Source organism: Fukomys damarensis, unplaced genomic scaffold (assembly GCF_012274545.1).
Source record: "Fukomys damarensis isolate Sample0158 unplaced genomic scaffold, DMR_v1.0_HiC HiC_scaffold_4, whole genome shotgun sequence".
NCBI classification, from domain to species: Eukaryota; Metazoa; Chordata; class Mammalia; order Rodentia; family Bathyergidae; genus Fukomys; species Fukomys damarensis.
Genome location: NW_022900916.1, coordinates 35,402,449 through 35,418,943, shown reverse-complemented (window position 1 = coordinate 35,418,943; position 16,495 = coordinate 35,402,449). Strand labels below are relative to the sequence as shown.

The window sequence follows — 16,495 nt, the reverse complement described above, 5'->3', positions numbered from 1 at the left end:
CCCATAGCCCATAGCTTTTTTTTTTCTTTCTTTCTTTCTTTTCTTTTCTTTTCTTTTCTTTTTTTTTTTTTTTTTTTTTTTTTTTTTTTTACTTTTTTTTTTGTACCAGGAATCAAACTCGGGTCACTGCACTTGCAAGGCAGACAGCAGAACCACGGAGCTAAATCCCCGGCACATAGCCCATAGCTTTTTAAAAGGAAAGAGTGGAGAAGTCAGAGTCCCCCAGTCACCTGTCCTAAAGGGCCTTTATATGGATAAGGAACAAGAGGAAAGGCCCAAGAGGAGTCAGGGCAGTGAGCCACCCAGGCCTGGTGGGTCCCTGGAGATCACTCACTCACAGATTTGCCCCTCAGAGGCAAATCAAACTCGGGTCACTGCACTTGCAAGGCAGACAGCAGAACCACTGAGCTAAATCCCCGGCACATAGCCCATAGCTTTTTAAAAGGAAAGAGTGGAGAAGTCAGAGTCCCCCAGTCACCTGTCCTAAAGGGCCTTTATATGGATAAGGAACAAGAGGAAAGGCCCAAGAGGAGTCAGGGCAGTGAGCCACCCAGGCCTGGTGGGTCCCTGGAGATCACTCACTCACAGATTTGCCCCTCAGAGGCCTCTAGGAGTTTGCTAGGACTGCTCCCTGGGTGCCGTTCCTGGGAGGCCCACGAGGAAGGTATCTCTGGGCTTTCTGCCTGCAGAGTGGCTCCCTAGGTAGTCTTTCTGTTCCTCCTTGGTCTCCTGTGAGGAAGAGGGAAGGTTGTTCCTGATGGTGGGAATACTGGCTTTTCACTTGTTAAACACTGACCACCATGCTGTGAAGTTAAAGGCAGTGTTTCCTCAGTCCTGTGAAAGAAGACACATGGCAACAGGACTTCTCTCTTTAGGTCACACTGAAAGATGCTTGGCTCCAGGTAGATCACAGCATAGTCTAGGGTCTAGAAACAGCAGCAGAGGCTCGCTGGTTGGAGTGGAGGTTGTTTGGGATGTTAGTGGAAGATGCATGGGTCCTCTGATGAGAACCTTCAAAGCCTTGGCTGGATAAGGGAGCCCCTCCCATTGAGGCAGCTTTGGGTGGGCCAGGGCTGAGCCGGGGCAGGCCCAGAGAGCTGGACTGTGAATTCTGAGCTGCTCCTGTCCTGAGGACAACAGATGGCCTTCTGGTGGAGCTCCTGGTACAAGAGAGACAAGGAAGAAGAGAGAGGATACTCCCCACCTGGAGAGGGGCACAGTGAGAGGCTAGATGCTCAGTGGAGCACGAGTACCAGGAATGCCAGAGCTGGAGAGGTACTGGGACAATACATCAACACTGATCCTGGGCTGGGAGTGGGAAGTGAGCCAAAGGGACCAGGACAGAGAGGTCTTATCCACAAGCACCTCCAGCTTCTCCCTGGGAACAGTCCTGGACATTCAACCTCAAACCTCAGGATTCATTTAAGGGACTTCTCTCTCTGGACATGGCCATTCAAACACCCCAAGCCCCTCAAGTGTCCTGAGCCAGAAGGCTGCCTCTTCTGGCTATGCATATTATACAAATTGTAACGTACTTTGGTGTGTGGGGTACTTAAGGTATCCTCTGTCCCCAAATTTAAAGCCATACTGAAAGAAAGCAAGGAAGGTTTTTTCTGAGGAAGTAACTGACACAACAGCCAACTTCAGTTAATGCCACTGTTTACGGTTACTAAGAAACAAAGGCAGGGTCTTGGCTTACTGAAAAGGGTAAAGGGGACATGTGTCTTAGAGATGGCCAGGCTACAGCTATCTTTCTCCACTGTCTCTATCCATCCATTTAAATTCAGGACCCCATCAAGCTCCCCGACTTCGCACCACTACCAGACATCAACCCATCTGACCTCTACATTCAAAATCCTTGCCTCTTAGCTCAGTTGTTTTTGACAGTGTGATCCGGTACCATTTAGACCCTGTGATCTCAAGGGGAGGAGGATGTAGGGGTGAGGTAAAGGGAGTGGTGAGGGAGATTGCCTTTTCTCTCTTGCCTGCTGTCCAGGCACAGGAGAGAGAAAGTTTCCACCTACAACAGAACTGGGGCAAGTTGACCCTGATGCAGAGGGAGGTGCAAGAGTTGCTCTGTTCACAGGACCAAGTTAACTCCTTTCCTCTGGGACCCCACAGGCCACCCTAGGAGCTCTCTGGGTCCCCAATCTGTCCAGAGGAGCTGGAGAATAACAAGGGAATTTGAGAGAGAAATTGGAGGGGGAAAGGACAGCTTTTGGCCTACATTGACTGACTTTGCTTTTAAACATATCACACTTGCATCAAGTCAAATGGAAGAAATGGGAAAAAATAGTGAAAGTAAAATAGGATGTTTAGGGGCAAGATGAGTTGTGGTTTTGGGTGACAGCAGTTTCTCAGTCCCCATGTGGGCCGTAGTGCCAGAAACAACCTACACCACCAGTTAAATTAAAATGTTCCCCAAAGCCTCACCCAGCAGAAATGAGGAGAGACAGGAAACTCGTCTGTCCATCCCTCCTCTTTTTCTTCCTGACATTTGGGTTTCTCTGTGATGTTTGAAGTGTTGTTCATAACAAAAACACAGTGTGTATGGGGAGGTCCTGTACCGACAACATAATAATAACAATAATAATCATCTGGTAAAAAATAAAAGCTTCAGCAAAACTGTGATAACAGTCTTTTGTTTTCCTCCTTTTTTCCTCTAACTGTGCAAAACTTAAAAAATAAATCAAATGCATTCACTCATACACACTCACTCAGAGCTTCCATCCAGCAAATCTGTGTTAAATAGGTTTGTGTCTCTCTCTCTTCCCCACCCTTTCATGTGTGCAAAAATATTTTAGTGGCCAAGGTGCTTCCTCAGCCTGCTTCCCACATGCAGTCTTTCTGGCCTCCAAGTCCTGTGATTTTTTGGGAGAAAATAATATGATCAATGATAGAAATTCCATACTTCTCCATCTGGCACATTTGCCAAAACCTTTGGTTATATTTGTTCTCTCCTTTTAAATGCATCTTTTCTCATTCTCCTTTTCCTACTTGTTAGGTTGCTTGTATCTTTTCCAGTTGTCCTCTGCAATGCCATGTGATCCTCTGCTCTAGGTCACCAAAGTCCCAGATTTTTTATGGACAGATGACCTCTTCTCCAGCACTCAGCCTAGAAAGCAAGTGTTGAAATGTCCTGAAACTGTAGGATGAATGGATGAATCAGGGGACAGAGAAGGGAAACACTTCAACATCCTTCAGTATGGGACAAGGAATCTTTTGGAGCTCTCTGCCTACTCCTGGGGCAGACACACATACACACACATGGTTGCACATGCATTCACATGCATGTGCGCATGCATACACACACACACACACACACACACACATTCATATCCAAAGGGGCTAGTGTTCTTGAAAGTGCAGGATGCTTCACGGACTCTGTTGGAAATGTGCGGCTCCTTCCCCACATGGGGTTCATTTTGAGTAGATGACAAGGAACGATCTCTGATGCTCAGGGAGTGAAGGCAAAACTCTGACTTCGACTCTGCCTTCTCCTTGCTTCCCAAAGTGGAGGATGACTCCAGACCAGAGCTGGCAGAAGAGATTCCTGCTTATAGTGAATACTGACCCACACAGCATAGAAGGTCCCTTCCAAACTACAGGTTCCTCAGACGTACCACTAGACCACGTCTCACCATAGCCCCTGCTCACCCAGGTCCCATGTCTGAGCACTCATTTGCCTGACTGGCTAAGACAGCATACAGAAAGACAGATGGAGAGATGGATGCCAGGGCCACCATTAGTTGTATGACCCTCCTTTCATTTCCAGCCAGTCCCTCAGCTTGGCTCTCCAGTCCTTCCTAGGCATGGCAAGCTGGGGGCCAAGGCTGGCCGGCCTGGTGTATCTGTGCTTGTGTATGTTTCTTCCAATGATGCTGAACAGATGAAGAAGGAGAATGACTAAAAACACAGCTGAGATGTTGATGAAATAGTTCCAAGGAGGTCTAGACAACCCAGTGACAAAGTCGTATGCATAGCAATGGCACCAGATTCTACAGAGGTGGGGGTCAGAGACTAGGCTGTCTGCCCCAGCCTTCTATGAAGTTCTCAAGGATGGTGGGCATGGAGCCTTGGAGATGGCTGGAGGTAGAGTCTCCTGGATGCACTCTGCATTTCACACGGATGTTTGATGAAGGGTGACAAGGAGGTGGAGGTGCCTTCTCTAGACAGCACTGTGAGGTTCTGGAAATGGACTAGACCTATGACTACTGGTCAGGATGCAATTCAATTTGGGGGCAAATGGAGAACAGCAAATGCTTCTTTTAGGGCAGATGCAGCCCTCTTTCTTTTTCTCTCCATGTTACATTTCTGCTGCTATGAGCTAGATTAGAAGGTTAGGAGTATCTCCATGATGGAATGTAACTGCAATTTTTTTCTCCTGTCTGGTTTTCCACAGGCAGGGGAAGATGCTGGGCAGGGAGGTCTATATGGACCCCTGGAAGAGCTCCAGGGAGACACCATGAGGACAGGAGGCTCCGAACACCAACCAAACAGGTAGGACACAGCCCCAAGTAGCACCTCCCAACTCCTCACATGGTCCCCACTCTAGCCACACATGGAAGGTGGGATCTTTCTTCTCACTGTTGCCAAGCACCCAGACCACTGACTGGCTCCTCAGAGATAGAAGTGTGGGGAGGAGGGCCAGGTGACATCTTCCCAGTGAAGATAATACTGAGCTCACTGTCTCTTCCCTAAGCCAAGTTTTGGACCACTCTCCAAGAAGAAGGTGAAGCAGCAGCATAGAAATGTCCTCTGTCCACAGCTCCTCATCCATATTTGGGCTCTGCTGCTGGTGTGTGGGGTCAGAAGCAGTTGAAAGAGGGCCCCGCTCTGACATTTTCTGGTCAGATCCCTAGCTTCAGCCACCAAAGAGTGACTGAGAGTTGGTGGCTTGGTCCAATCATGTTGGAAGAGAAACTGAAAGAGAAGAGTACCAGGAAGGAGGGAGCGACAGAAAGAGGCAGAGAAGGGGGATGGGAGAGAGAGACAGCACTGCTCAGGGGATGCTGCTGATGCCAGTCGGAACTTGCACTTGGTAAAGATGATAATCTAGACTGAGGCACGGCTTGGTGTGTCCCTCCCTCCAGGGTGGCCCTGGAAGGATGGTTCTCAGCTGTCTAAGCTCATGAGGGTTATGACTTGTTCTAGTTTGTAGGCCAGTTTCTGCTTCCCACACTGGTCGTCATGGTCCAGGGGTCCAAGGATCTGTGAAAGCAAGGGCCAAGAACAGGAAGATTACTGGTTTGAGTATGTATATTTGTGTTCCTAGGGCACACAGCCAGTGTGGATGGGGTGAAGAGGTGGGCAAGAGACATGCACTGGCAGATGCAAGCTTGATGTTGCTCGATAAATAGGCAGGCTGTTGGGGGGGCACTGGGCATGGTGCACAGTGTGTGGGCACCCATATGACCAGGAGCACAGGGTACCAACACAGACATTGTCCACAGGACCTAGCTGAAAGATACCTGGGCACAGAGGCCTCTTGTGGGTTCATAGCAGAGAGCTCCTTACCCAGTGTGGTAGTGTGGTTCTGAGTCTAATGTGCATATGAGTTCACCAATATTAAGAAATCCTACCCTCCTTCCAAAACAGGGAAAATTGCCCAGATTGGATCCCTGAGGCCCAAATATCTGCATTTAGTGACTCATTTGGCTTAACTGCCTGTTCAAACACAAATACCCCTACATGAGTTGGCTGTAAGCTTTACTGGTCAATTAGTCTACCAAAGCTTTCTCTTAGGTCAGATGACTGGTGGAGGACAAGGACAACCAGCTATTGTGGTGTATGTAGAAAATACTAGGAATTCATGTAGACTCAGCAGGTACGTGATTAAGGGCTAACTGGGTTTTTAGCTAAGTGACCTGGGCTAAAACATGGGATCTTTCTCAATGAAAACCCTATTTCCTTATCTGTAAAAGAATAGGAACCACTATTCAAGCTCTGATCTGCTCAAATGTCAAGGCTAAAGTCAGACACCACCCATGAGTTCCTTAGCACAGCATCAGCTCCATAGAAGACACCTAAGTAGGGTGGGATGTCCTGGGGTTGGAGTCTAAGGAACAGAAATAGGGAGGAGCAAAACAGGAGGCTGACAGCTGGAGGCAGGCTCCCAAAACTTTGGATTTCATGACCAGTTAATGTGTTTTTAGTTGAGCAAACAAAACTGAGGTTGCCTGCTTCCAAGCTAGCTGAGAATCGCTATTTACCAGCACCGTCATTTCATAAAGATGGGATGTTCTGACACCAAGAGTGACAGGTGAACTTGTAGGCGAGGGGACAATCCTTTCCGAGATGAGGCAGTAGCAGTCTTACCCCGATGTATGTGCACCATCATTATTGTCTTGCCTTCCCATTGATGGGGATCTTTCTCTGGACCAGTACAAGCCTGCAGATTAGTGTCACAGGTTCATCCCTCAAGGGACATGTGGCTGGCTTTTCTTTGAATTGGGAGATATAGAATATGCTGCTCTTTGGCTGTAGAACATGAGGCTGTGGGTCTGCTGGGCCATCTTTAACCACAGTTCCTAGACCCTATCTGGGTGACAAAGCCATGAGGAGGTAGAGTCCCTGGGGCTCTGGCTTCAATTCCCATGGCTTCTACTTAGAGACAGGGAATCTGGATTCTGAGCCCACTTGGTCAGTAACTGAGCGACCAGGAAAGCTCCTATAGCACCTTAGTACTGACCAGGAAAAAGGCAGAACCTATAGTGGTGATTTTCTGGGTGGAATTTTACAACTAGGGAACACAGCAACTAAAAACCCATCCCATTCCATCCTGTTTCACCCTTCCATTCTATTCTATTTGCATTCTATTTTGTTTGAGTCAATCCTATTCTACTTTATTCTATTCTTTTCTGTTCCATTCTGTTTCATTCTATTCTATTTCATCCTATTCTATTCTCCTTCTGTTCTGGTTCTGTTCTGATCCATTCCAGAGCATACTGTATCACACCACACCATATGACCTGTCCAAGGGAGTGGGGAGGTGTTTATACAAAGAAAATTAGATCAGAGAATGATGGAAAAAATAAAAAAGGGGTATAGTGGGAAGGAAATAAGAATAAAAAGAAGACCAATGAAATAAACTACCCTTTGTGGAAAGAGAAACAGGGATTGGTGGAGAACGCATGGGACAGGGCATTGCCAGGCTCGTAGCCTGTGTAGCATGGCCCCTCGTAGCTGAGTTTCCTGGCAAAGCTAGGAAGGTGTGATGACGGGGCTGTTCCTGTACATGGAAGCATGCAGGGCCACCCCTCTTCCCTCCCAATAGGCTGAGAAGGGCAGGGCTCACCTCCTCGCTGTATTTGCCCACATAGGAGAAGATCTCCGAAAGCGCACTCATAGTGTTGAACTCATTCATGTGCATTCGGGACTGCTCGGCCAGGTATGCATTCATGTCCTGGTCACTGATGGCTGGCATCTTCCCGATGTCAGAGTAATACCTGCCGAGGGGTGCGAGGGAGAGAAGCTGGGGCGGCGCAGAGAGTACAGAGCTGAAACCTCTTTCTCTCCCCCGGCTGAACCTTGGTGTCAGCCCCAGGATGAGCCTTCTCCAGCTCTGGGGGAAGGAGAGCAGCAACAAGACACTGTTGAAGGGTGGCCAGAGAAGGATCAGGAGGAAAAGGGGTCCTGACTCAGGCTGCTGCTTTGTTCCCAGCACTTGCACAGAGGCTCACCCCCCCACCCCCGCATTGTGTCTCTCCAGTGTCTCCTCTCACAGCCCCAGGATCCCTCCAGCAGCGCCAGAAGGGCACTCCAACAACCGTTCTTCCCTGGTGTCCTGGGCTTTCCCAGGTTAACTGAGAGAGGGGTGGGGGGGTGGCTGCTCGGAGAGAGAAGCTGGCAGAAGGCAATCAGTCACTGTCACTTGCAGCTGTGCACTACTGTCAACTGGTTAATTAGATGCCAGCATTTACATTTTTAATTTCTGCAATTTGACATTTTATGCACCAGACCCCAACTCCCCCGCCAGAGGGGAGCTGTGCAGTTTCCTAATGAGAAACCGAAAGGCCCTAATGCCCAGAGATGGCCACTTCTCTCTCACCTTCTCCTACACATTTTCCAGCTTGTACATAACAAAAAAGAAAAGAGGTAACTAAAAGACAGGGAGGCATTAGCAAGTCCAGGAGGCCTGTGGCTGCCAGCCCAGCCCATACAGTCCCTGGTGCTGCCTGGCTGGAGAATGCAGTCTGAGAACCTAGGATGGGGCTGGGGGAAGACACTTTGGCCCTGAGTTCGGGAGAAGTACTGACTTGGGGTGGGGATCTGCTGATGACAGGATGACAGTGACAATTCCTGGCAGTTCCTAGGACTCTAGGCTTGATCACATGACACAAAGGAAGAAGACATCCTAAGAGGATTCTGGACAATCTCACCTAGGTCTGATGACCCCAGGAGCCCATGAATTTCCCAACTTCCCCCTCCCCTCACAGTGCTCATGGTTTGAGTGACAGACCAGCAGAGATGGCTCAAGGGAGCAAAACAGAATGACAGCTCAATTTGCCACTTGAGCATTCTTGGACAGGCGAGGGCAGGAATGGCCATCCTGCCCTGAGCCATAGCCCTGCTGGTCTGCAGACCAGTTGTCTGTCCTCAGGTCTGTGGGGAGGCAGAAATAGGGAGATAAAGCCTGTTCTCTGAGAGGAAGAGCTGGTCAGAGGTTCCTGTGGCCCTTGGAAACCCAGCCTCATGCTACATTTTGGCTGGCCAAGTGGCTGGCTCATGACACACTGCCCAGACTAGCAATAAGGATGAGGATTAGATAGTAATGACATTACAGGTATAAAAGTTCTAATGAGAGACTCAATACATTGCCACTATTTCTTGCATGCAATAAATGCCAATGTTCCTTACAGCAAGAGACCAGGGGTTATAGTCATGGCTCCCAACCTTGCCAGTCCCAAAGGGATTTGTATCATTGTCCTTTCACAGATCCCACACTTACCTAGCAGGATAGGTTTGCCAAGGCAATGGTTATCTTCATGGGTCACCTTGGTGAATGGTGAACAGCAGGAACAATGCTGTCTCTCTCACTCTGATATTATGACCAGCATCTGGCTACTATACTCTGATCACACAGCCAGGTCCAAGGCCAGAGCCTGTGACCAGGATGAACATCCAGTTTCCCACTGAGATATAACTGTCATCAGAAGTCAGGGCTCCCGCTGCTTCTGTTACCTTCTCAAGAACTCTGGCACAGGGAGATGGATGCTTCTGATAGCTTTGTGCAAATAGCACCAGGGCTCCTATTGGAGCCTTTATGGTCCCCGAGGTAGATGGGGTCCCAGGCTGCCAATAGCCCTATAGTGGACAGATCCTTCCCCATTGGAAACGAGAGATGCCAATCATTCTCTCTCACCATGGCTTGCTTTGTGGCGGGGTGCTAAGAATCCAGCCCTTCTCTCCAAGGAGAATATTGAGGAAATATGCATGTGTGAGTGAGCGACATGGGCGAGGGCAGGCTGGGAGGCTGAGAGTGGGAAGTGTGAGGCACAGCCCCAAATCTTCTCTTCTGAAGTTGGTGAGGAACATGCACTCCTGGGCCGGACTGCACTGTTGTCCCTGACATGAGGTCACAGCCACACTGAGTGCTCTACCTTTTCTCTCCTGCCTTTGCCTAGGGATGGCTGGATTGGGCCAGTGCATGTCTGTGGCCCCATGATAGTCCAAAGTGCGTCAACTGTGTGGCCTCATCTTTGGCAAGTTTGGGCTGAGCTTGGTGGCCACCGGCAGCTTGGAGCCTTAATGGATATGGGGCCTGAAATCTGGCTGATGGTCCAGCCGGATCTGGACCTCAGCTGCCTGCCACTATGTGGCTCCATCCTCTCTGCAGGGTGTGTTTCATTCTGTCTTGATGCTTCCTGCTCCCTTCTGGATCCCTGCCCAGCCCACACCCTAGCTATGACCCCACTCCTGGGCCTGCTGATGACCCTGCTGACAACTCTGTCACATTCACAATTGCTTCTTTCTCACTCCCAGTGCTGGGATCCTCCACAGAGATGCCTCATTGATTGTAAAGAATGGAATTAAGCCACACTAGTGAACTTCATGCAAGTGTTCTCATCAGCTGGCTTTGCAGTGAGGGAGAGAAAGGTCAGCCTGGACCCTGGACTTGAACTTGATCCTGTGGGATTTCTGCCTGCCAACAAGCCATTTTTTAAAAGGCACCAATACTCTGAAAGTTCCCTAGGACCCTCATGGAGCTGGCCTTTCTCTAGAGTTGGCCCCAAGCACAGCCTGGTGGAGCCAGTGGAGGTGGCGTGTATGTGATGTTGCCATGTAGGACCAACTCTTTGAGGGAACTATCTCAGGGTGGCAGTCCACTTTGAAGGGGAGGCCACAGGTCTAGGGCAGTGTATCCTACCCCTTCCAGCCCCAGCCACACTCACCTCTCCACCCAGCTCTTGTAGCTGGGGATGTCCTTGGCATAGAGCAGTTTGTTGGAGGGTGAATCCTTGCCCAACCGGTGCTCTGATGTAGAGCAGGAGTCCATGAAGGTCTGAGCCACTACAGAGAGGCAGGCGTCTGTGATGCTGTTCTTGTGGATGTCAAACACAAACTGTGGGTTCTTGATCATGTTGACCCAAAACCGCAGGGGCAGGCTAGATGGAGGGAAAGGCAGGCAGATGGTCAGGGTGACAGGGCAGGGCAGCAGCATTGCCAGAGTTCTCAAGGGAAGGCGAGAGGGTAGACACTCACAGTTCTTGGAAGCCTTCTGTAGGCCAGGATGGAGTGTGCTGGGCTCCCTTTCCCCTTGCAGGAAACTACAGCTCAGCAAGGTGAGTCACTAACCCAGAAATACACTATTGGAAGGCACTGGAGAGGGCTTAGCATCCAGCTGGGAAGAAGGGTTTGGGACTCTTCCCTTTGGTGTGAGAAGCAGTTACAATGTGTGCTATGAGGTAGAATTTCACACTTCCTATTCCGTTGTTCCTTCAACCCCATTCACCATGCTGGCAACTGGATCATCCAGTTGGCAAGCTTTAAGGAGCCACCTGGACTGTAGGATTTGTATCTGATCCTTTGCCACCTACTGTAAGATCAGATCAAAGTCACCCCTTCCTCCCTGACTAGTCTCATAGGCTCATTCCTGTCTGATGAAGGCATTGGGGCAGTGAATGTGAGGCAGCTCAGTGATTTTTCACCAACAGGCATCTGGGCCCTCATCTGCCCTCTTGCACTTCCTCCCTCCTTTCTGGGAGCTGTGCTAGTGACAAGGGATGCAATGACTGAGACACATCCTATGCTTTCAGGAAGCTTCACGCTGGTGGGATTGTAGGGGAGACAGACAGGTGAACAAGTGTGTGTGCACAAGCTAGTGGTGCTAGAAGCAGAGAAGGCAGGGGTTCAGGGTCGAACCCAGAAAGGCTCTGAGCCACCCAGTGGGCAGCGTCCACAAAGCCTGTGTGGAGGGAATACCTGTCTGAGTTTTAAAACTTGCACAGGCCAAGCGAGGTGGTGCATGCCTATAATCCCAGAACTCTGGGACGTGGAGGCAGAAGGATCTCAAGTTTGAGCTCAGCCTGGGCATTTTAGTTATTTTGTTTCTGAGACCCTCTTTCAAAATAAAAAATAAAAATGACTGAGGATGCAGCTCAGTGCAAAGGCCCTGGGTTCAATCTCCAGTACTGCAATAAACAAAGCAAATAAAACCCACACATAGGGGTTCCTTGGTTGGGCAAAGCCTGGAGGAAGTGTCAGGGAGGGGCAGCAGATGGGGATCAACATAAAAGAGGGAGACAAAGAGGAGACAGCAGTGCCTTATGTCTAGTAGTCTAAGCCACTGTCCTTTGCAAGAGGGTCAAGAGAAGCCTGACTCTGCCTCTTTGGCTCTTAGGCTTCCAGCCAACCTCCCATAATTCAGTGAAGAAGCGGGTGGCACCACCTAAGGAGCACTTATTTCCCCATTTGCTGTCACTCCATGCCTCCTTCTATGTCCCCTGATGCTTTATTGTTGTTTTGGTGGCTGTTCTCGCCATTGGAGAGAATTTTAATGCATGCACATATCTGGCTTGCCTTTCAGAATATAAACTCTTTGAATATCATTATTTCAGTGTGGTGAGTACGGTATTTCTCTACTCATTGTACCTGCCAGAAGCAAGTATGTACAAGCAACAAACACTGTAAATACAGTAAGACCTAACATTTAAGATTGTCAATCAACTAACAAGTATTTGTAAAGTTTCTCCAGTGAGAGCCATGTGCAGGATGCCAGCAAGCACACAGTTCTGACAATGTGCGGGAGCGCTTGCTTCTTTGTTGGAAATATGGCATCCAGGGACAGCTGAGTCACAACACATGAGTGAAGAGTTGCCACTGTAGCTACCCAGCCTTCCCCAGGGAGATCATGATCAGTGAGGTCAGAGCCTTCCATGAAGGACTCATGGCTTCCCAGCTCACAAAGTCTCCAGACTCCAGCTTCCTAGCATTCCAGACGTCCCTCCCAGAATGCGGATGCTGGAAGTCCGAAAAGTCCACATTTGCCGCACTGGTTGTGCCCTGCCCCCAGCCAATTGTAATGACAAGCACATCAAACAGGGAAGTCATGCACCACTACTGTGGCTCTTGCCTAATGAAATATTAGCATATTATTAACATTAGTGGTGCCACTAATCTGGTTGATTGCAGCCACTCAGGCTAAATGAGCAGGAGGCTTATTTAAAAGAAAAGGTAGGGAGCTGTGGCAGAAGAGGTGGGAGCACTGTTACACCTTCAGCCGGGATAAAAAAAAAACAAAACAATCTCCTCTCAATCAGGGACAATAAGCCCTAAGTCAATATACAGGTCTCATAAGCCCTGACCGCTTCTTGCTCAGGTAGGGACGGATCAGATCAGGGTCAGGGAAATGTCCTTTGTAGGGGCAACTTGAACCTGGTGCTGCTGTCTACTTTCTGGGCTTTCCTGCCCCTGGACCTGGAGTTCTACATGACAAAACCAAGAACTTGGAAGAGCTGGGAGAAAGGGAGGCTCTGCCTTCAACCCAGGAACAGTATGGCTCCCTTGAGGGAGCCCAGCCAGAGTGACAGGCTGGAGACTGGGGTGTAGACACCAGGAAGTTGTTCTTCAGTAGTGGGCATCTGAAGGTAGACAGCATAATATAAAAAGGGCCAGCTGTCTCCAGCAAAGCCCAAGAGACATTTGGACAGAGCACTTCCTACCTCCTGAAGCTGCTGATGTTCTAGATCAGTGACAGTCATGCCAAGAAGATGGGGGGAATTCAATATCAACCCACCCAAAGTAGGCAGAGGACTGATCAGAGTAAAGAACTTATTAGGAAGAAATGGCTTCCCCCAGTGTTGCTACGCTGATCATCAGGGAAGCCAGATTCCAACGTCCTATTTTAGAAAGGTGGAAGAACTCTGCAATAGATCTTCTCTCCTCAGTGTTAAAGCAGGTGAGAATCTCACCCTCAGCTCTGCAGGCCCCCATCTGGGTCTGGTGTCCCATCCCCATGCAGAGCACACTCTTCTCCAGGTGAAAGAGAGGAGAGGCTAGAGCCCACCTCAGGTATGGTGGTTAGGATGGAGCTTCAACCTGGTTGGCTTTGGGATCCCCCCTGGGGCACAGAGGAGTACACTTCTAGGTATGGCTGGGTGGGTCATGGAGGTGTGGCTTTGTGCTCTGTATCTGGTCCCTTGCCCCTTCCTCTCTGGCACTGTTCCCTCAATCTCCTTCTTGGTTTCCATGAACTAAGCAGCTTTATTGCACCACACCCTTCCAACATTGTATCTCTGCCTTCAAACCAGCTGACCATGTACTAAAACCCTGAGCAAATGAAATGTTCTCTTTTAAGTTGTAGGTGTTGTGTATTGTGCCTCAGCAGTGAGAAAGCTGACCGATATACCAGGAAATCCATATTCCACAGCCTGACCTGACTTTAGCATTTTCTGTGTCCTGGTTTGGGCCTGGGGGTGGTTGTAGGGTGCCTGCCTATGTCCTGCTGCCGTGGTGGTCCCAGCAATCAGAGGCAGTGGGTACTGGGCCCATTCTGCCTTGGCAAAGTGATCCGGGGAAACCAACCCAGAACCAGGGACCAGGTGAAGGCTATAGGGAGGTGATTCTGGAATGGATGGACCTAAGAACCAGCCAGCTTTGTTCAAGGTGAAACTTTCACACAGAGGCCATCCTGGCTCTGCATCTCATCTGGGCCCACTTCCAGTGTGCAAGGCTCCATGCTGCAGGCAAAATCCTGATATTTCACCTTGTAGTTTCAACCTGAAATACCAACTATGCACATGTGGAAGGAAGTGTTATACATTAGAGGAGAGAGGAGACATAGTGGAGAAACGTAGTGTCATTAGTCCTTAGAGAATACTGGCGTCTCTGGGGCACACAAAGTGATCCCAGGCAAGTCTCTTGCCCAAACAGGGCTTGGAAAGGGAATTCATGGGCGCAGGTAAAAGGGCAGCTTATTAAATAAAACATAAATAGCCCTTGGCTCTTGGGTGTGCTTTGAAGCCCCACTTACAAGTCATCATGGGATGCTGGCCCTCTGTGGTTCCACTGCACATGATGAACTCCTATTGTAGTATTTGTTTCTCTATCCAGACAGCTGACTAATCTGGTATCCTCAATGTCTAGCATAACACCAGGCACCCCAGAGGTACCTGGTTTAAGAATGGCCTTGCTGTGACGTAGGCATATTATCTTGTTTGTTGAGCTAGTTCACTAAATGTTGAATGAGAAGAAAGATGCACAGATTTGAGGAGAGGGAAGGGTGAAGGAGTAAGCACAAAAGCACAGTAGAGGATGGGGAGGGCCTTGCTGATGCAGGTGGAGGATGGCCAGAGTGTCTATAGAAGGCCTGGGTCCCACACTGACTTTGGACTGGCTGCACGGGTCACCATTTTCTCATGACACACACCACCTCCCTTCACTCACCAGTTGCTCTTCCAAGTGTGGCGGACATGGGGGTCATGAATGCCGTGCTTGTCAGCCTGCTCATCTAGGAAGTCAAACATGTATTTGATGGCCAGTGGCAGGGCAGAGCCGCGGTGGGCCGTGCTGAAGATGGTCTCGAAGAGGTCATCCACAAACTTCTGCAGTGTGCCCTGGGGAGGGGGACACTGTCAGACATGGCTACACCCAGGCAGCTCAGAAGAGGGTATGGAAAGTTGCCCTGGCAATGTGGACAAGGGAAGTTGGTGAACAGCCTGCCCTGCTTGGGTGACTTTGGGTGAGTCCGTGTGCTACATCTTTCCCCTTTCACCCAACTCTGATAGCTTTAAACTTCCTTAGCTCATGGCATGTAGACAGCACAGTGATGGCAGGGCTTGAGCAAGCCTCCCTCTGCCAGCCACATGGTTTAGTTCTGCATTCTTGGGGTGTCATTTTAACACTTTTCATAAACGCTAATGAGCACGCACTTGGTCAGAGCCAGCCGACAAACACAAGCTGCTAGTTTTGTGTGGGCTTCATGCATACTGGCTAATGAACAATTATGCGTCCAGCTCTGCAGAGACCCAGCAGGCTCAGTCTTAGAAGAGAAGGAGCGAAGCTGCAGGCAGGAGCCGTCCCCAGGACCAGGATTAGAAATGGTACCTGGAAAGTCATCAAAAGAGCCTCAGTTGCCATCCTTAGTGGTGTCCTAGGGAAAAAGTAATTCTTGGATGCGGCATGGCAGAGACATTAGGTACAGGTGGCAGCTCTGTATTTGAGAAATGGTGCAGAGAGGGGAGGAGAGTGTGCCAACCCTGATGATCTTAGTGGGGTTTCCCTGGTGCCCAGAGTTGAGCAGGATTCTGAGGCTCTGTCTTTGGGGAGTCCTAGGGCTGATCAGTGCACCCATTGTGGGCAGGTAAGTCTTTCCAGCTCCAGCATTTCTGTGGGCAGATGACAGCCATTCCTGTGCCTCCCAGACTCCAGGCACCTGCTCTCATGCCCAGTACCTTAGTGGCCAGTAGCCGAGTCAGATAGATCTCAGACACCATCTTGCTCCCCCGGTCACCCTCTTTCTGGTCCCCATGCTCATGATTCTTCACCAGGTGCCACATCTTGACTCCGCTCTCCAGGTCAGGGGTGATCATGGGAGTTCGCGAGCGGAGACTATCTGGGCTGCCCGTGTACCGTATCATGTTTTCTGCCAACACAAGGAACACCCCACAGTGTGTGCAAGACCACATAGCCCTACACTGGGTAACCCACACATGCCCCTTTCCCTGTTGTGAGGCCAACTACTGCCTCATCCTTCCTGCCACTGCCTGGCAGCATCACCTTGCCTGTGTTTGGTACACTGCCCAAAACACAGATGCCTTTCTCACCATCTCCAGGAAACTATCTGTGCCTAATTCTACCCACTCAGATTCCCCCACCCTCCCTCTCGTACTTTGAGTCAAGTCAATCCTTTATTATTCAGTTTGTGAAAATATAAGCTTGTATGTCTCTTCCATGTGTCCTTGCATCACTTATCAAGTCCTGTCTCTGGATGTGCTCAGTGTAGCTGATTAAGTATACACTCAAGAGCAGGTAGCCTGTTTCCCTTAATAAACGT

The 16,495-nt window shown here is 49.6% G+C and overlaps 1 protein-coding gene across 1 annotated transcript in view; it reads right to left on the bottom strand.

Annotated features, from left to right (window-relative positions):
* Window positions 1-391: 391 nt before the first annotated feature.
* The window catches only part of Plxna4 (plexin A4), a 420,278-nt gene continuing 404,174 nt past the window's right edge, over window positions 392-16,495 (bottom strand). Inside the window, exons 28-32 of the mRNA XM_010611730.2 lie at window positions 15,894-16,084; window positions 14,887-15,056; window positions 10,395-10,607; window positions 7,298-7,448; window positions 392-5,211 (exon numbers count right to left, since the gene is read on the bottom strand). Coding sequence (XP_010610032.1) covers window positions 5,116-5,211; window positions 7,298-7,448; window positions 10,395-10,607; window positions 14,887-15,056; window positions 15,894-16,084 — 821 coding nt within the window. The 3' untranslated portion in view covers window positions 392-5,115. The remainder of the gene's footprint in view (window positions 5,212-7,297; window positions 7,449-10,394; window positions 10,608-14,886; window positions 15,057-15,893; window positions 16,085-16,495) is intronic.